Source organism: Dromaius novaehollandiae, chromosome W (genome assembly GCF_036370855.1).
Source record: "Dromaius novaehollandiae isolate bDroNov1 chromosome W, bDroNov1.hap1, whole genome shotgun sequence".
In the NCBI taxonomy this organism is placed as follows: Eukaryota; Metazoa; Chordata; class Aves; order Casuariiformes; family Dromaiidae; genus Dromaius; species Dromaius novaehollandiae.
Genome location: NC_088130.1, coordinates 11,115,511 through 11,137,120, shown reverse-complemented (window position 1 = coordinate 11,137,120; position 21,610 = coordinate 11,115,511). Strand labels below are relative to the sequence as shown.

Here is a 21,610-nt window from a genome sequence, read left to right as displayed (position 1 = left end):
AATAGGAGTAGACTAATTAGCTCTGGATTTTCCCACGTCTTTCGCACATAGTAACCAGGCAAAGAAGTGACAGGACTCCTAACCTTAATACACGAACCAGAACAGTTTTAACTTCCTGACCAGGGTTACTGGCTAAGTATAACCCCTTTCACCACAATCCTGCAGCTCAAGGAACTCATTCAGCCTTAATCCATTTTCCCCAGAGTTACGCCGCCTAGTGAAGACGGACTATCAAAGCTTATTTGGATTCACTTTGAATTAAGTGTTTTTTAGCAGCTTCAAAAGGAACAAACGCAGGCCCAGCACTTCAAAGGAAGACCCCCCTCCAACCCTGAACTACTCTCCTTCAACAGCTCCGAGATCCGATCCGTGTTGCAAGTAATGGGGTGATACCACAGCGCTTCTCCCACCAGAATTCCTGTAACTCTAACCTGAACTTAGCATACAGCCCAATTTAATTAGTGACACTAATAAAAGGGTCAATGTAAAATTAGTAAAAAATAGCGTGTTACAACATGGTCAGCAAATGGTGAGACATTTTCTTAATATATATGGGGAGCATGGTACTACAAGGGAACAGGGACGAAAGCCCAAGACACTATAAAGTTTGCTGTTTAACAAACAGTTTGTACAGGAGATTTCAGTATAACCACAGCTACAAAAGGCAAGGTCTACCAGTATCATCTCATACGCAAGTGGTTTCAGCGTGTTCAACCACACAGGAAGGCAGATACAGCATGGCTGACTTTTTCCACATACGATAATAACAGTAAACATTTACATCTTTTCCACCCTAAAGCTATTATGTTATTGCAAAAATCTGTTTTCTTAAAGTTACAATAGTTTATAGGTGTGATCCTCTACAAAATGATCCCTCATACACACATAGTGACAGTTCAAGTGAAAATAAAGCTCTAATCAAAACCTATGACTCCTTAAGCAAACTATTTAATTAAAATTTGCTATATTGCTGTCCTTTGGGGCCTGGATGTTCTGGAATTGCGTAGAGCTATCCTTACTGGGTTGCTGTGGTCTTCTGTTTTTTTTCTTTTTGCAAAAATTTGAAAGGGCTGCTAAGACTACCCTAAACTAGCACTAATTTTGACCATGTGCTGAAAAGCCATAAGCTTTGAAAGGGAAAAGGCTTTTTATGCATTTTTGAAAATAGATATAACTTTGTCTCCTCATAAGCAAAATGTTAAAGCTCTTGTAGCAGGATTTTTCCTACCTCATAGAGTTGCCAGAATAACTGAGACAAGTTCCTCTTTGGTAACATGCAACGCAGTAAATGGAATCAATTTTCAATGCACTAACACAAGCCATGAACAAAGCTAAATGTAAACAAGCATTGGCCGCATTTTCACAATTTCCACGGAGGCTTGTGTTTCTGAGCCTCTACACCACTGGCAAAAAGTTGAGGCATGTTTACCCATTTCCAGGATTATCTAATCACAGTCTACAGTAAATACAGTAAATCTAAGATTTTTGCAGTGAGGTGGGAAGTGAGGTTGGAGGTGGAAAGAAGGCTGCACCATGTTCTTTTTATTCTTATGCCCATCCAAATTCAACCTTACCTCCTCTCTGAATTTAGAATTCCTACAGAGCTAAAGACCAACATTAGCAGAAGACTGAAAAAGCAAGTCATCAAACCTAAAAACGCTTGTGCGAACTTTTCAAAACTTCTTAATGGGAAACGGGGTTAAAAGTATATGCAGATATTAAAAGCACGTTCAGAATTGCATGAAAAAGGGATCCCAAAAGAAATACATGCTGTATACTTTCCTTTCCTGAATTTCCCTAGTTCAACCACTTAATTTTCATTTTCTCTATAGGATGCACGAATATGGTATGCAGCACATTTTATGTCCCATCTTTCTTTAGACCTTCCTCTTATATTTGGGGAGTATGTCTGTTGTATAAGACAGGGTAAGTACAGTTCTTCTACTCTACTTTACCTTAGACTGTTTCACGTAGTAAAGACCTGTCATTTTTGTTTGCTGTTTTTCTTTTATTGTAAACTATCCACAAATAAGGTTGTGTAAACTGTGAATACATAAAACCAGAATCTACTATTCTGCAACACAAAAAATACAAATATTCAAGTATATTCTTAAAGAAATGAAAGAAAAAAACAATGACGAATATAAAAGTGTTTATTAAATAACGGTATGCTTGTGTATACGAGAATTTGTTCTTCTCACGGCTAGCTCTTTCACTTACAATTTGTTACACCAGTGACATGAGCTAGCAGCATAACAGGTCTCTGCTTTCCACAGACTCCTGCAAAAAATTACAATAGTACTCCTTTTTCAGATCTCACACAGACATGGGATGCCCTAGGAATTCCCTAGAGCTTCCTGAAACAAAAGAATTTATGTTCTGATCACCAGAGGCAATAGCAGCTAACACAGTAAACTGTTGTAGTAATAACTTGGATTCATATACTGATCTTTACCCTTGAGCACATTCCCGACGTCCCTAAGGTCCCCAAGCACATTCTGTTGAGCACACAGTCAACTCCACTGAATTGCATCTACTTCTGAAGTGGAACATGGAAGCAGAATGCTACTTTTAAAGGAGAGATGAGAGAATTACTTGTTCAGCTGAAGCTACAGAGGACTTAAAACTCTGATAGCATACTAGCATACAAAAATTACTAGCTGACCAAAGCACTACACTTAATACACTATTTTGGCAAAAGCTGATGTATGAATGAGCAGACATGATTCAGATTGATCTCTTTTATTCCCGGCTAACTATCAGTGATATTCTGAAGGTGTCCTGGAAGTCGCACCCTGGAGCTCTGCACCACTTCTTATTACAAAGGAAACTACTGGCTTTTATGTATTGACTGTCCAGCTATGCCAGCTCACATGATCATAGATGTATGCACAGCTGTATTATCATACAATAACAAAGGAGCTCAAAACTAAATTGTTAAAGTTAGCGGCAAATGCAGAAACAAAAGTCTGAAGGACTCTCTGCATGTATGACTAACAAAGTAATGCATTAAACACTGCCTGGCATAGATAAAGTGGGGTAGGGACTTGGGAGAGAATTATATTTCATTACCTGAAGCATTACAAAACACAGCTAGAGAAGGGATGCTAAACAGGTATCATTAAGACTGCTTGTGTAGGAACAGGAAAATCCTTAGCTGTAGGTACACAATGATACAATTCTTCCATTATAGAAAATTTTCCAGTTAAATTCTAAAGAATTCCTACTTTTTCTTCAGCAAGGGAAAATCCCTAACTGTCAGGCTGTGGAAAAAAAGGTGAGGAGTCTCCACAAACTCCAGTTATAATCCAAATCCTGCAAGTTGCAACATAAAAGTGAAATGTTACTTCTAACAAATTCCTCTTCTTGGCAAAGCTGTTGCTCCCCTTTCCTTCAGGTTTTGAAAAAACATGATACAGTCAGACTCCTGACTGGCAACTTGTTCTCATTTGGCTGAAGGCCTTAACACCCTGTATGGGAAAGAGGGAAAACAAGATCTCATCTCCCACAGCTATTATTTCAGGCTCTCCACACTGTTGTGTTGGTTTACATCTGGCTCATAGTGCAAACGGTATCTTTGAAGCCATAAACGGAAGTGGTTTAGTGGTAAATAAGTGGATAAGTTGCCCAGTAATGTATATGGGAAGTGAATGATCTCTATTTACCTGATGTGCTCTTCACTTTGCTACAGATAAGAGTCGAGTCTAGAAATTACTTTAAAAACAATTTTGAACACCTGACCTTTGGAGCATCCAATGGTAAAGGGAGAGAATGCAATATAACTGCTGAGCTACCAAGAGATTCAAATCAACTCCCACCTTTCAGGGATTTTTTTTTCTTGGACACTACCCTCACCTCTTCTGGTAAAAACATATCTAGATGTATTCCTGCAGTGTGGGTATAAAACATGTGGGTATACATGCAGTGGGTATAAAAACATCAAAAGTGTTGCTAACAATGACAAAGCAGGTCAAAAGATGACAGGAAGTGAAAGAACAGGTCATATTAGAAACTAGAAATCGAATTTAGAAACAGTGACAGAAACAGAAAATCCAGAGTGAGAGATTTAGAAGACAATGTGTGCTAATAGTGGAAAAAACAAAGCAATACAAGGAACAGATAAAAATAATGATATTGTAAAAACATGGTGGAATAAACACTGAGAAGATGAAAGGACAGACTCACACAAAGGATTAATTAAGAACAAGTGTAACATTAGCACATATGCTTAAAAAGATATAAAAGAGATCTGGTGGGCAACAAACTATTGTTTCAGTTTTATACATCGTCAGAATAAATTACTTAAGTCTCAATAAGTTGATGAGCACTGGGTGCTTACTTCCTTTTAATTGCTGTGTGAATTTTGTTTATATGAACCTATTATAGCCTACTATAATTAAAATCAGCAAATCTGCAAAAACTCATGCAGTTAAATGGCTAAATATGTTGAGTTTTAAAAATAACCAATCAACTAGTATATTTATCTTTTGTAAGGGAATGTACTAGAAATTTGCTTCTATAGCTCCTTATGTGTTTCCTACTATTTTTAATATTGCTCAAAAGATCTGCTATGGTGACAATTTCATTAGAACTAGGTCAAAACTAAGGTATTCAATAACATTTGATCTGAAGTAGCATCAGATATTTAATTTCCTACTTTGGAGACTCACTAATTCCATTTTTATCTTCCAACCACTTTTATGTATGTATATATGTATGTACTTCAATTTTAAGAATTTCCAGTATCATATCTACTGTGGAATCAAAGCTAGGACCTACAAATATAAGAAATCCAAAGTACAAGGAAGGCTCTGCTTCACATTCTACTTACGTTTGCTATTCATTTCAATATGAAAACAGTCTGAAAGTATACTGTCAGCCTAATTTGTCCCTAAAATTTTCTTTTACTATTTTCACACTCCAGAGAATATCATTTATATGTAAATTCCTATTATATTCTGTTAGCCTTCTTACCACTGAGAAATAAAACACAATATTGTGTAAATGGGGACAATGAGAATCCAAGCAACAGAAGAGATTCCACTGCCCTGTGCACCAAAATATGCATATACAAATAACAGAAGTGATAGGTTAGGAAGGTAATCAGCTCGACAGGACAGCAAGCTGCATAGGACAACAGAAATCCTGTGTATGGGGCAGATAAAGCAGAAACAGAATGTGGTGCGGTAGTAACGCAGAGCATTGGAGCAAATCTGAGTAGACCTGATTTATGCACTGGTAGCTTCCTAACGGCCTACATTACATCAGCAAGGTATTAATAAGTTTGTCTTGACTCAATCACATATAATGGGTTGTGTTAGATAAGAATCCACAGACTGCTGTGCCGATAAATCTCATCCCAGACCTGTTATGTCTATGGCCATGTTCCAATGACTTTAGTGGGAGCTTCATGGTACCTTTAATTTTCTCCAGTGCTTTTCTCAATGAGAGGCTTCCATTCATGCCAACCTGACAAATGGAGACTGCAATGATATCATCACATTAATTTTCATAGAGGATATAAAATTTCTAGTGCAGACCATGGAAGTTTTTGCCATGGCTTTAATAACCAAGTATGCCAATTTTTTTTCGTAGTGAGCAACACCAAAAGGTCAGCCTGCCCTACCATCATCCATTTTTTAATAGATAAGACATTCTACGTGAGTTATATGCTACATTTGTCAGAGCAACTGAATTTCTTGGAAGCAACTTTTAGACAGTGCCCAGGCTCCAATGTTAAATTCTACATCACTATTTTATCAAAACTCTGCCAAGAAAGTACAAGCACAGCATTCAAGACCAAGTTTAGCCACATAAACATTTTTATTGTTGTTGCTCTATAACAAATGAGATTTAACATAAAATGCTTTCAGAAATAACTACTACATTTTCCATTTCCCATTTTCCTATGGACTGCACTTAAAGTCACCTTTTGTCTTCTAACAGCAGTTTTTTGTGGAGACCACAGTATTTTTTTTCCCACCATTTAAAAATTGAAGTCTGTTTTCAGTTACATACATGACAGGCACGTTCTTGCAAGTTTAGGTCTTGTTTGCACAAAGGAAGGGCAGTTGAATAAAACACAAGAACACTTGCTTGGTACTAATTACCTTACCACTAAGACTGCAAAAGAAATCTGACAGACAGGGGAAAACTCTGGAAAACAGAAATTCTAGGACATTATAATTTTTTTATCAACCAGCCGGAGGTCTACTTTTGATTGCATTTCTCAGTGTTCACTAGTGTCATTATACTCCGTGAAAGTACTTTTGCCCAGCTCACATTTGTGAGCTTATGTCAAAGAATAGTAGGGCCTTGAAAAGATTTAATAAAAGAACAAGAAAAAAACATCAGCAATTAACTATCCCTAGTAATTATCTTTCTGGAGATTTTCAAATGATCATAGGCTTATGTTCTGGGAAACAGACAAACATATAGTATTAAACTAGATACACTACCTTATCCTAAAGTAGATTTTAAATTCAGTTTAAGTGAATATTCGTGTATGTTTGTGCAGCACATGCATACACACACATTTGTACACACACACACATATATAAAAATATAGTATAAGAAGCTAAAATTTGCTTTGTTATAAAGAACAGAAATAAGATACAGTTGTTTGTAACCACTGTATACTTACTATTTAGTTGAATCTGATAACTGATACTCCCGTCGTCTGTCATAACATTCCTGGATTCCAGGGTCATTCCATAAACTTCTTATTGCATCTACATAGGGGTTCTCAAAAGTTGACACCTTCTCTACATCCACTTCTCGAACTAACTGTGCATGAGCCTAATTTGAAACAAAGAAAACAATAAAATTTACTTCATTTTCTATGGTTGCAGATAGTTCATATACAGTGAACATAATTATTAGGAATACTTTTTCAGACTGGTCATCTCACCACTGTGTATATACAATTCGAAAATCAACTATCATGAAGAAGGTTGTAAAGATGGAAAAGGAAACAACAGGTATAGGGAATTCCAGAAATGAGAAAGATCAACATATTGTTTACCTTCATGCCACTAGACACTGTCAGACAGAATACCTACCATCCAACCTGCCAACTGAACCACCCATTAGCAACTGAACCTGTGCTACTTGGACAACATAAAGATAGAAAAGACAATGAAAACCTGTATCATTCAAAGACAAGTATTTTATCCAAATCTGTATTTCGGTGAACGAACTTAGTAATGGTGCAGAAAGGAAACAGTAATGTTGATTAATTGGAGAAGACCTTAAAAGAAAATGGTAAATGAATAGGAATAAATAAAAATACTGAATAAACTATGAATAAGCAATAATAAGGTGTGCTCCAACAAAGAAAAATAGTAATAGGGGTGATATGAGAGAAGGGGAATTAATAAATGTGTGTATGGATCCATCCATACTTCTGGAACAAGTTCCTCCCAATCCAGTGTTACTTAGATGAAACACACAAAAAGGTCACATTAAAATTCATGTTTAATTAAGGTATTTTTAAAGAAAGCTTTCATTTTTATTTTTTCAGGTATGATTTTAGGGCATACGAAATATTTGCTTTTTAGTACATGATATGCAGCTTTAGTTTATGATAAGCAGCTAATGAACTTGGTAGATTTAGACTATGATGGGAGCAACGTGGGGAGGAGGGAGACAACTTGCCTTTCAAAGAGATTCATCAAAAAGAAAAAAAAAGATTTTAATATTACCACAAGCATAACAGAAGTTACTACTAATGAAAAAAAGCTAGTTTCTTAGAAACAGTCTCTAGCCACAGCTTGTACTATAAATTATGAAGATTCTTAAAAAGGAATCTCTTAAAATTGGAAGTTGCTAATTGGGAATAACCTTGAATAAGTAAGTCACAAACCCCTTTCCATTTAAACTAGATGAATGCACACTAAAAGGACTGCCATTTTAAACTAGATGAATGCACACTAAAAGGACTGCTTTTATTCTTTTAAAGAATTTTATCCTCTGTTTATACACACCCCCACCCCACCACCACCATCCTTTTTTAGAGAGCCCAGGAGAATGATGCTACTGCTCATTACTTAAAATATATATATATATTAGTACCTGCAACTATTGTTTAACTCAAGTGGAAGTACAAAGCTGCAAGTTCAATATGAAGGATGTGTGTACAGAGAATATATGTTCTCTGTTATCAAAACATGTTATGTTTGTAAATTCTAAGGAGGTATATTTTCTTCTGGAACATTTTGTCCACCCATCCCCAAAATGTCTGGACAAATCATGAAGGGCTTCCAACTTCTTACAATAAACAAGCAAGAAATGCTATCCTATTAAGCAGGAGCCAATGCTTTGTGAAACAGGAAGATCTTTTTAATGGAAAAAGTCTTTTATCAAGCTCAGGTATATATTCAATTGGCTTCGTATTCTTCCAAAAGAATGATGCCCCCAATATTTGCTCACTGCTTATGACAAACTGATAAAACAACATACTTAGATACTGATTTTTTATTGTGCTTGAGCCCTGAAATTATGGCCAGCCGATATCAAAATGCTAACAGAGCATTCAAAATTCACTATTCAAAAGTTGCTTCACTATTCAAAAGCTGCTCTTGAAAGTCCTCATAACTGAAATATTTGCTCTCCAACAGATGCTCAAATATTCTACATCAGCAGTAGAGATAATCATAAAGGATAAGTGTTTAACTCAGTTATCTATTTAGACTTATAATTACTACAGAATAGTCCAAAGTCTTACATTGTTTTATTTCTCAGTTCTGTAGGTCCTGCCCTAGAACTAATATGACTTTGCACTATGTAACGAAACTTCTGAAATAAATTGTGATATATGCCAGTGAGTTGTATCCATCAGAAAACTAGCTGAGCCTTTTTAAAAGAAAACATATTTCCTCAGTGAACACTGATCCTGGTTCCCTGGGATTTGCTTGGGTAGACTCATGACAGCTTGTACCCTACTGACATACAGCTCTTCACGTCAACGCTTCTTTTCTTAAAAGTCCCTTCATATAGATTTAAAGCCTTTATAAACCCTCAGCTGTGTCTTCTGATTCCCCAGAAGTACTATACTTTCCTGTAGATTACAATTTTTCTTTCTTGGAGTCTTTGTCAGTCAGTATCTTTTGCTGGCTTCTAATTTCGGGTCACAGAGCCAGAGATCTAAAATATGGGATCTCATCTATTGGCTTAATTCTTCTCTCATTTACTCTGGTAAAAGTCAAAAGTAATTCTACTGAAACCTAATGAGAGGCAGAAGCATAAATTTAATGCAAGAGAAGACTCAATCATGCATGATGTGTGCTGTCACTACTGCTAATTGGCTTTAGTTTCCTTCCACTTATATAATAGGAAATCTGGAACATTACTTTTAATGTTAGCACTCAAAACTACTTGCATGAAAAACCTGAGGACTCATCATTAATTCAGTTTCTGCAGTACAAACTATATCCGTAACTTTAGTCCTCACTAATACTTTTTGCTATATCCCCAAATCAACATTACTTGAAACAAAATACTCAAGCTGCTGTCCCTCAGGCAATTGTGCCTTCTTAGATCTTTCTTTAGGTCACTAATAATTGCTATCAGAGCACTGAAACAAAAAACAAAACAAAACAACCCCCTCCAAAACTGAAAGATTCTGCAAGTACCACCAAATTCAAACTGGTAATTAAGATGCAATTACTAGGTCAGCTGTAATGTTCCATGAGCAAAAACTAGACGGTGTAGCTGACTTTTCAGGCTGACACATTTTTGACATTGTCGAAGGCCATCATTTCATGGCCTTCTGAGGATATAAGAATGCCTGTAATAATTTGGTCATTATTTGCCACAGATCTTATAAAAACACTCATGTGATTTGCTAAAGAGAATTGCATCTATCCTAGATTGTTAAGTTTCTTCCTTGATTCCTGCCAGTGTTTTAAAAATTATCCCAGACAAAGAAAATTGGAATTTCCTAAAATACCATCAGATTCTGAAACCAGGAAATACACAAGCATGAGAAGATACCAAAAGCTATCTTCTTTTCTCCTTCTTCGTCATTCCCCTCAGAAAACTATTCACAGTGTTAAAAACAATTAGTACTAACTAATCCTGAGCTTGAATAACGTTATGGTTTTACGCTGGTCTTTCTGGCCATACTATTTAGCACATAAGCGCCATTAAAAATAAATTTAGTTTTTGAGTCTCTAGGCTCCACAGTGTCAATTTACTACCTATCACCTCGTAGTTTTTGGAAAACACTGATGTTCCTTAGTGACTAACTGGGCCAGCAATGGATCGGTTCCCATATTCTCTCCATGTGAACACCAGGCATTTGGAATCCTACGACAGGTCTCACAGTCAAGGCAGTAGCAAGCTTGGAAAAGCTTCAGATTCTTATAGTCATTTTGATACTGTCTCTCTGATTTTTCCAAGCTAGCTTTCTAACCTACCAGGGGGACCATGCACAACTGCACAGCCCATTTCAAAAGAATTTCCTCTCATAGTCTTAAATTCACAGGAGAAAGCAAGATACATGGAGCGGGCAAAATTGTTTGGTATCAATGCTCTCTCTGGACTAGCTGATTTTAAGATTCCCATTTAAAGACTCTCCCTCGCACAGGAGAATATATCTTAGTAAATGTTTCCCGTTTTGTAACAGGATTTCCCAATGTACCAGGAAAAAAAAAAAATCCTGTGGCTGTAGTGCTTGGCTGTTAGCAACTAAACCATCAAGCACTGTGATATTAGGTCTGGATGATCGAATTCACAGCAACTGCATAAGTGACAGGGATGGCATGTGATCGGATCCAAGCAGTCTGGGAGCTAAATGGAAGTCAGTACAAAGCCATCATTATGGCCACGGTTTGGTCTCTTGTCTTCAGAGGACTAAAAAACCAAAATGATTCATTTCTTGAGAATGTGGCTACTGCTTATAACAGAAATGATTATATATGCCAGTCAACGAAGAGTCATGAGTCATTTACAGGTTCAGACCCTGATGACTTGTAATCTACAACTGTGGTTCATGCAAATACCTTGCCTTATTGGGCTGCATAGCAAGATATGCAGATTGGAGGAAATCTTCATCTGTCCTCTGCCCTTCATTTCTTTTTCCTTGGACCCACTAAATGAAAAGCAAATGCAAAAGTACAGATCTCTTTTCCCCAAACCTGCACACATTTGGAACAGGTATAATATTCAAGGAAAGTAATACTGAGGTATACTTCACTGTCCCGGACACGTAACAGACGGGAGACGCGTTCCTTAAAGTGTCAGAAAGCAAAAATCTCTGACTGATGATCAGTTCAAGAAATGAAAGTGTTTTCACAAAGCAGCCTGAGAGACGCAGGCTGGAAGAGCAGGTAGAAAGGTAGTTTTTTCCTCTGAGCAGCCCTAGAGCACCAAATGCATAAGGCTAAACAGGAAAGAGCTCTCATAGTGCACTATACTGAAGAACTGTATTTAATTAATAAAATGTGTTGTGTATTGCTGGAAAGAAGCTTGGTACAATGCTAATCATCCTGCAGTCACTGAAAAAGGTCAATACGGTATCAAACTGCCTAAATGCAAACTTGTCATCCTTTCCTATTTTACAGTCTAACTTTTGAGAAGAAAAAATAGCACATGTTCTTTCAAAAAGAATGCCACAGACACATAACAGTATCTACAACTTTGAGTTTGCATAAAGTAAGTTGTTGTTGCTGTTACTGTTCATCGTCTGTAAAATGCTTACAATAATGGGTCTTAACCCATGACTCATGGGTGCTACTATAAAACAATGAATAAGGATTAAAAAAAAAAAATCTTGTGACTTAAGTTTGCAAATCTCTCCATTCAAAATGCATCATTAAAATCTACTTTTAATGCTTTAAATTTTACATAACAAAACACTGAAATAATGGAAGAAAAAAAATGTCATGTCTACACCTATGAGATTTAGTATTTTTTTTTTTCACTGAGCTGAAAGAAAGCTTAGGAAGCAGCTGAATAAATCAGAACTTTATTTGTTTATTTTATTCTGAGCCCTGAATTTTCTTGTTTTCTTATTTACTGTTAAGCTGCATCAGACATGAAGGACAATAAACACTACGCCATTGCTGTAGGGCTGTGATCAGAAAATTCAAGTAAGCTTTTCACCTAGGATTATATCACAAAGTCTATAAAGATAATAGAAGAGGCTTCCGAAACTTACATTATAAGATCATATCAAAACCCTTTTCAGTTACACAGCAAGAGAAGCACCATGAAAACACAAATTGCTGTCCCTCTAGCAGATTTCTCTTGCAAATGTTAGACAGACAGACACACACACACTGTGAGTCAAGCCAAAGGGGGAGAAAGGGGAGGTTAGGGGTACAACTCAAATAGAGAATCAGTATCTTGATGCACGTTCTTCTACAGTTATCCTACTATTCTATCCTAAAGTTTCCAATCCTCTTTTATAAACAAAAGTGTTTGTTAGAGACAAAATAAGAGATTTTTCTGATGTCATTCAGAAGAGTAAAAAGTTATGTTAGTCTCCAACAACTAATTCATTCAGCATAAATAACTTAGAAATCTGCTTATAAAATTAAGCATAAAACATACAGTTCTCCTCAGGAAATGTGGACTTCCCTCCTGTGAGATGGGACATAGCCTTTGTTTATTCAGGGAGAGGAAAGCTATAGGAAGATGCAATTACAGCAGCACTATTTAGCTACTGTTTAAAAGTAAATAGGTCTGAAGAGTCCAAAGCTAACACACATGGACTAGTTCAGCTAATGCAAATCACACTACAGAGCAACAAAAGGGTGTGATCATTTTGTCACTTACTGTCCAGCTTTCACATTTTCCATACGTAAACTTCAGATTGGCTGGCTATCACTGTTAAGCTGTTGCCTAACAAATAAAAGCAACGTAAATTTACCAACATGGATATTACTGTTATTTTGGTAGAGTATCTACTTGCATGTAAAGGCCCAAATTACCACTTTTACGTCTATTCACTCCTTCCCTCCCTGTATCCATAGAAATATTTCCGTTAACTGAAACGACTTCTTCAAACAAACACTTCTGGTAATCACCCTATCTAGAAGAAAGCAGGTTTGCAAAACAAAACATGGAGAAAAAAAAGAAATGAAGCATCCATAAGCAATTCACTCTCTACTAGAAGGACAAGCGGGCAATCTTACAGGGATGTTAAGATAAGTAACTTAAAAACTTTGCTACTTCTCTCTCTCTCAAAAGAAGGCTAGATTCTGGATGTTCATCCTAATTCTGCTGTTTGTGGCAAGTCTAAGCAGAGTACTTTACAAAAGCTCTGGTAAGAGAATTGATACCTCCACATTCAATATGATAAACATCTTCCTAAATCTACAACTCTGCAAAACAAATAGAGACATTTAGATTCTGTATTATATAACATCATATTTTTTATTAAAAAGATCTCCAAGCACTTTACAAGGAAGTGCAGTTATATAAAATTACCACAATGCATAGCTCAACCATTTTCACTGGTGAAAGCATAATCATATTAGTGTCCAATTAACAGTAATTACTGCTAGATTATTAATCTGTTTCAGATAGTTAATCACAAGAATAAAGGAAATGTCATTTAGCATTATGAAAAGCCTTTGGTAAACACAAACCAATGAAAAGTCACAAGGAGCTGTTTCTTGAACACAAGCTAGAACTATCTCCTAGCGACTACTAGCAGCCTTAGTATAAAATGTGGATAGTACAGATATATACATAACTTATAATGAACTTGGTTTCCGTCCTGCAAGGGGAAATTATTGTCAGCTTGAAATAGTGAAAACTGTTCTATAAATATTTCTAACTCTATTCCTGACGGTACAAAACCTGATCTGCCTACATCGCTAGTCATGGAAGTATTAAATGGCAAACCGTAACAATATTACACAAATACACACGCACAAACACGCACACACACATATGCACCTAAACATCCCTGACTACAAAAATACACTTTGTCCAGTCATGTGGGTTTAGAGAACCGTATCTGTGCTTATTTGAAGAAAATTTTCCTCTTAGTAACAAGTTTTACAGATGCATTACAATGCGTGCTTTTGTTTGCTTGCTACTTGTGGGAAGAACTAAGTTTGGCCCCGACAACCGGAGAATACTCTGTCCTTAGATGCCAAAACACAGCTTTCAGCAGGCAGGATAAATCAGGCCCGGTTTCCAAAAGTATAAATTGTGTTTAAAAGGGTCTGAAGGAAAGAATAACAATTTCTTTTGTTGCAAGACCCAGGAATTTCCGCCAACAAACCCACGACACTCCCTTTCACCTTGCTATCAGTATTTATCTCTCCCCGCCCCTCTTTTTTAGGCCAGCTTTCTGTTCACCACTGCTTACAGTTACTCATTTTGTTACAGTGTAGTATTTAATTTTAAGAGAATTATTTTCGAACAATATGCTTCCAGGAAGGGAAAGACGGTAGTTCTGAAGTAGAATTATGTATTTGCATCATTCCCTCTAATCAAAACCCAGCAGAATTACAAATCTCCCAACAGATACAGTGAAGATACAATGGCCGTTTCTGTCTAAACTGCCTAAACTGTGAAAAATATAGGTCACCATGTGCTTTTTAAAACCTACGCTGGTCACACAAGAATACCCAACGAAGTGACACAACTGATACATCCTGGTATTGCCAGGGCTAGAAAAAATTGGATTTAAAACTTTAGAGAAGATCTCCCCCCCTCCCTTTTTTTCCTCCCAGTAACAGGAAAATAACAGGATTCCAAAAGGTACTTGAAGATACCAGATCCTAGAAAATCTACTTTAAGAGAGAAACATACTGCTGAAAAGGTTCTTGTAATTCAGCACTGCTATTAAGGAAAAGGTCACCCTTTCACAAAAGTGCTCTCTGACCATGTAGCGTTGCATTAATGGTGATCAGGATCTGTGCAAGACCTCCTTTCCTCAGTGACTTGATGCTACTTTACAATGAAGTAGTTACCTTTAGATATTTCTGTCCACTCATATCGGGTTGGATTTTACTAATTTACCTAAAGTAATACTTTAGTGAATTACCGTGGTAGTTAACTATGGGAACAGTAACAGCAGAATAACCTTGAAAAAACAAATGGTGCCAAATATCCATTTAATCTTTCCAGCTACAGAAGGAACGAAACCAGTCTTTTGCTGTAAAGCAGCCTCACTCTTGAGAATGGCACATTAGCCAGACATCTGAGGCAAAGCTTCATCTACCAAAAAGGCACAAAACAGTAACACTGCTTTCTCTCCTCTGTAACCTCAGTATGGAGCAACAACACTCAAAGCACCTGCCAAGATCCTACTGGCCAGAAGACTGTCTTTTTATCTTTTCCTGGACAGTTCATGACCCCGCAGAACATGTAAGACAAGACAGCCAAAAAGAATAATGTGTTTTTCAACTGCCTGGTGCATGATAAGCATGCAAGACCAGGGAAGCCACTCTGAACTGTAGAAGCATCAGGACAGGGAAAGAAAAAACAGAACTTTTGGAGGTGGTTTTTTTTTTTTTTTTTGGCTTGCTTGTTTTTGAATCTCCCTCTCCTGTGAAGAGCAGGCACCACCTAGGAAATGGAGTGAAGGGGACAAACACCCTAAAAAGACACGTCCCTTTCCTGAACTGAGCTGTGAGTCAGAAACTGGTTTGAAATTTCTCTCTCAGAAAACCTCTGTGACAGGATTGCAGATCTAGCTGACTGCCAGACTATGGGAAAGCGGGTAAACAGGGGGAGCTAAGCAGCAAGTTGTCTCTCCTTGCTGTCTAGAGGCGGCCAGGTGTTGTGGAGCTCCAAAAAAGACTGAACTCATTTTAGTAGATCAACAGACAATGAAGGCAAAGCACAGAGAAGAACTGCCTTATCCTTTCGCTCTATTGTTATTTATTTTGATCACTAAAAAGTACTCGCTACCTAGCTTTTTTCTGTATGATCAGGTCATAAGACAAAGCGGGAAAAAGAGAACCTTATCAACACACACAGCATGGAAAAAGACACTAAAATAAACCAAATCATACCCTCTTTTTATGTAATGTCTAACTTCTGGATCATACTGTATAATATAAAAATACAAACAAAATATAAATTTTGAATCTCATGCATGAAGTTATTTAATGGCAGTAATTTTAAAAAAGCTGGACAGCAGCTATAGTAAGTCCATTTCTAACAATTACATGTACAAATGTCCAAAATTGTTTTATAGCATCCAAAAATAATGAAAAATCTCAAGACAGATATGACATGGCTCCTGACCTGAAAAGTTTATAACTTAATTCATGACTAAATAGCTTCTTGTCCATACTACCATGCAATTTTCCTATGTTATCATATTAAAATGCAGTTGCAACTGCACGTGTTCATATAGACAGGCCTTACTTCTTCTTACTTAAAAAGCAAGCCATAGTTTATATTAAACACCTCTGATTTAGAACGTTTTACACTGTGTTTAAACATACTAAGACATATTTATTCCACCTATGCACCTCACAAAATCTCCCATAGTGAATAACAAACATCACAGCAACTCTAATAGTCCCAGTGCTTTCTGGTAGGTAAAACCTAATTGCATAATCTATAGATGTATACGTAACACTGAGAGAGTGAGAAGGCTGCAGCTGTAAGTCAGTATGTGTTACAAATTTAGGCATTTGCACTTAGTCAGAGTCTCAGCAGACTTGCTAGACCAACACCTTCCTCACCTTGACTCCTCTAAAAACAGAAAGATAGGCATATATAAGAATAAGCAAATAACAACAGGCTAAGGGCAGCTCTGCTGACAAACTTTTCCATGAAGATGCAAAGTTGTATGTAACTTCTGAGCCATCACTCAAAAAGCTTAGCGCTCCAAGTGCCAGGAAGGAGATGCTGAACAGTAGTAAGCTGGAGCATTTCTTTGCTCAGTCATAAAAGCGTTAACTATTGAAATATCTCCAACCTTTTGTCTGAGTCTGGTACACCAGGCAATTTATCAGGCACTGGTATATTGTGGCATGTCAGAGACTTCAGACTTGATAAAAATTACAGGTGTAAATGTCTTTGTTTTTCAAAAGCAAAACTACATTGAACAGTGTGGGGTCTAATCCTTGAAATATTGACTGCATATAATTACTAATGTCACAGTGATTTCTAAGTAGCTTTTATTCTCTGTGCTCCTGGACTGAGAAGGAAGAACAACCGCTAAAATCAAACATAACTTCCTTTGGAAGGGAAAGGGGGAGCTTGTGACTACACAAGATCCTAGGAGATAACTCAGTAACCTCTCAGATGTCCTAAGCATTCAGAGCAAGCTCACGAACACAGGCAGGTACACTGTCCAACACGAAGCAGAAGTTCTTTATCTTGTCTCTTTGGATTCACTCTCCCTTGTTACAGCTACAGACAGGCACTTGTTGGAATCACTAAATCTAAATATTCTCTCTGACAACAGAGGTGAAAGGAAGAAACTCGCAATTTAACTTCACGTTTTACTCATTTGTTCTCCCCTTCCTTTTTTCACTAGATCTAGTTGCTTCATTTTTAGATTTAAAATAAAATATATTCTATATAAAATCAGACCTGTTAGGCAAAAATGATACACTGTTTTATCATCTCTTTAAAAAGTTGCATATCCCTAACTGTTCAGTCAGGTCTTCAAGATTTCCTAGGAACTTTTGGCTACTCTCTTTCTTAGATAATATTTTTATGAGGTTAGATCTTTCTGAGCATCGTGACTTTGGCTTTTAGTTGCTGTGTATGCTGCTATAATCTTTCAATATTGCCAGGGGTAGCAAAGCAGAGCCGCCAGACGACACCAACGTCCAAAAACTGAACAGTGGGTTGCAGAGATCTATACCGAAAAAGACCAGGCCTAATGTTTACTCGGAGTCTGTGATATGTTACATTTGCAATGGATTATAAATCAAGCACTTTCACATCTCCTGCTTGTAATAAATGTAAGACCCTAGCTGAAACTTTACACACTGGTTCTGAAATTGTGTAGCTAGGGACTATTTTCCTGACAGGTGCTGTAAAAATCTCTCACTTCTTCCCCAGTTGAGGTTCCCTGAACCAGAAACTACTTTACATTCTGGACAGGGCTTTTAGCACGCAAAGCCGGACAAATGCTGCTGCTGACTTTCGGAAAGCCTCTTTATGGGTCTGCCAAGCTCTGTCCTTTCCAACTGCTTCAGCAATTCCCCTCCAACTTGTTACTGCTGTCCTGTTGGGAGGAGAGAGATTCTGCCCTGTTACTGCTCAGGATAAGCCGCATATTTAGATGTAGTACTCTCCTCTATTACCCTCACTTATGCTGAAATCTTTTTTTTTAAAAAATGTATATGCAAGGATAAGCTAATTTTGAACAAAGAAATAGCTTCCCCTGCTTCTTTGATTATGGAATTCAGTATAGTTTCTTTATATAAATTGAGGACCTTATTCTATTAATTCAGCAAGTTCAGTTTGTTTCCCAGGGTTTGCCTAACTTGACTTCGAAGAAAATGAAGCAACAAGCACATTTCAGGCCATGTAAGTACAGAGAGACCCAGGGTTGGGTTCCAAAGTTATTTTACTACTCGTTTTAAAAAGGAGATAGTCTCAGACCATTACAATAACTGACAAGCCCAAGTGGTAACACTTTTGTCACTTATTTTTAAATTTAACAGAAATCTGCTGTGGTAAAGACTGACTTTAAAACATTTCAGGTTTGGATCAACATAAGCAAAAATTTACAACAAAATCTCCCCCCACAACAGTTATTGTAGCTAATATCAATAATCCAAATTAGTACTCTAATAGTATCATCGATAAATGTTTTTCATTAACACATCCCAAGCGTACATACAGAATCAGGTTTTCATAGAAATAAGTATCCTGGTATTTTTTTTTTTTGAAGAACTGTTTTTAATCTGACATCTTCAAATAAATATTGTGCAGTAATTGTGCAAATAATTCTAACACGTAATTACAGACATAGACACATAAGCAATAACACCATTGTTTCTCAAGCGAGCTAAACCAGTTAGTAGATACACAACAAAAATGAGAACTACTAGACCGCTGCTTAGAGTTACTCCAGTGGAAACCCCAGATAAATCTCACTAAAATGCCTGTATCAAACTTGGATGGAGCTCTCCTCAGGCCAATTCCAAAGTAAGGTATGCAAAGGCAGAAGGGCAAAATACCCAAAGCCAGAAAAAAAAAATCAAAGAACTCTCTCCATATTTAGCCAGTATAAACTGGGGCAGACTTAGGCTTTAAACAACAGCGAGCAGAGAATGATACCAGCTCCTGAGTCAGGGACGTGTTTTTTATGCCACCGCGCTTGCTAGCCGTGCACAAGGTTCAATAGCCAGGGTCAAAGGCATATTGGACCATGGTATACAACATGGTAACAAACAAACCCAAAATCACCCCCTCCCAAGCCTTCCTGAAGAGCATCTTCCACCTGCTTTGCACACGGCGCGAGGAAGATCTGGAAACCCGTAGGGGTTAAAGAGAGATATATTCAATTGTCAATCTCTCGACAGCGACTTCACAAGGAGCTAGGATAAATTGCTGTAATTTTTAACTAATCCTTCTCCTACTTTACATGCATCACAGGTTTTAAGAGCTTTATAGCAGGCTTCATGTCCCAGCACTTGCTTTTGAAGAATGGTGTTCAATAATACTGTTGTAAATAATGGCAAATTTTTCTGCAATATTATTTTTGTATACTGATATAGTTGAATTTTCTGAAGGGACTGTTATGCAAACATGTACACACTCAAATTTTCATTCCATTTTCAAGTGAAATAACTGGCTGTACTTGACAAGCCCCCAAGAATCCAGTGCCTCAGTCAACCGTCGCAATACAATAGTGAGTGCATTAAAAAAAAAAAAAAGTTTAGATAGGTGACTTCTCACCTAAGAAGTGCCCACATGCACAAACTCCTGCTGAGCCTCGCTCCCGCACAAAGCCTGAATGAATCTTGCATAAGAGATGCTTTCAAGGATCAGGGGAATAACAGCTTTGCTTGGCTTCATAGATTTAAATAGCTACAACTGAAAAGACTGTATGCCTCTTTGTAGAGCAGAGGTTATGGTCAGTTGATTCAAGCAGTTCAGAAATTCAGCAATCCCATTCAATTGCCTGCACCAAGGAACTGCAGGAGTTTTGCGGCTTTTACTATCTCAAGAAAGGCCTGCAGTGAATATAACACAGGCACAAGGAAACAAATAGCAGATTTTTCAAAAAAAGATATAGTATCCTTGCATCTGTTTCAATTTAAAGGTGGAAGTATCACATTAAAAATAATCTTTTACTTACATCACCTCACAATTATAAGTTTCACAAACATAATTTGTAAGGAAATTAAGCACTGCAAAGAAAAGCATTTCATCTCTGTATTTTTAAATCATACTTTCTTATATTTTTAAAGGAAGAGAGTGCCCTCTGCTGCCTAAAGCATAACTGTGAGAAATAAGTAATTTCAAACTGTATTTCTAGAAATATCAGAGGACTGGGAGGGTCCCTTTCAAAATGATGAATGATTCCAGTGGGAATTTTCCTCTGCAAAAATTGCATCAAACTTAAATGGTTGCATTTGTGTGTTTTCCAACTGAGAAGATTGTCTTTCTAAGCAATTACCTCATTTCTTGGAAATGAATTCTGAAAATGAGCTTCAGACTCATCCTAGGCATGCAAAGCTACATGGTATCCTATCACCTACTTCCTTCGGGTGCTTTCCCAAATCCCTTTATGCGAGCATTTGTCTAGAGCAAAGAACAGGCAGCACTGAAGTAAGAGGTAAAATTTAATCTCCGATGAAAAGCTGTTGCACTGAACAAGGTCATGCAAGAATGAATTTAGCCCCAAGATGTTAAAGACAGCAACCCAACATTATTTTCTCCAGAGAAACCACAGACATATTACAGCATGGTGATGAGTAACTATTTGAAACGTGCCTTAAGGAAGAATAAAAAAAAAGTTTTATGACATGTTTGAAATAAAGAAGTGGCAGCTTTTTTATAAATCAGGCACACTCCTTTCAATCCTAGAAACATACCTTACTTCTACTGGATCATATCAGACGCCAAGCAGAGCTTGCTTAAAGGACAGCAAAGGACGGCTGACTCGTCTTTCAGGGTTTCAGGCAAACTACTAGTCTCCTGAAACACTGTGCCAACTTTCATCATTGGGAAAAAGGAAGAAAAACAAACTAAAACACAACATCTTTCTCTGCAAATCACAAAACGGCATCTTCTATAAACAAGAGCTTGAAAGCTTCTTCTTCAGTTGCCTGGTGTGTGTAAAATTGATCCATATTCTGACTTAACCTAATTAACATGTATTTTAAAGTGATTAAATCTGTTTATTAACTAATTGGTATTTACAGGGAGAAGCCAAGGTAGGTTATTTACAATCATTCAGGAAGGCTTATTTATCTGCCAAAGCATAAATGAGGTATCCTCCCAAGATGTTAGCCAAAACAGGCCACAGTCCCTGTAAGTGAACCATTAGTCATTAAGAGGGGAAACAGGTTATGGAGGGAGTTTTTTGTTTGTTTGCATGGTGTTTCTAGTAATCTACATGGCTTATAGAAAGCCTATATTTTCAGTAAGTGTTAAATCTATGTGAAGAAAAGCCAAACTGAGCTTTTTGGAATTAATTTAGATTAAATTATATCTAGAA

The 21,610-nt window shown here is 37.1% G+C and overlaps 1 protein-coding gene across 1 annotated transcript in view; it reads right to left on the bottom strand.

Annotated features, from left to right (window-relative positions):
- The window catches only part of LOC112983244 (guanine nucleotide-binding protein G(q) subunit alpha), a 138,626-nt gene that overhangs the window by 32,667 nt on the left and 84,349 nt on the right, over positions 1-21,610 (bottom strand). Inside the window, exon 3 of the mRNA XM_064500310.1 lies at positions 6,644-6,798. Coding sequence (XP_064356380.1) covers positions 6,644-6,798 — 155 coding nt within the window. The remainder of the gene's footprint in view (positions 1-6,643; positions 6,799-21,610) is intronic.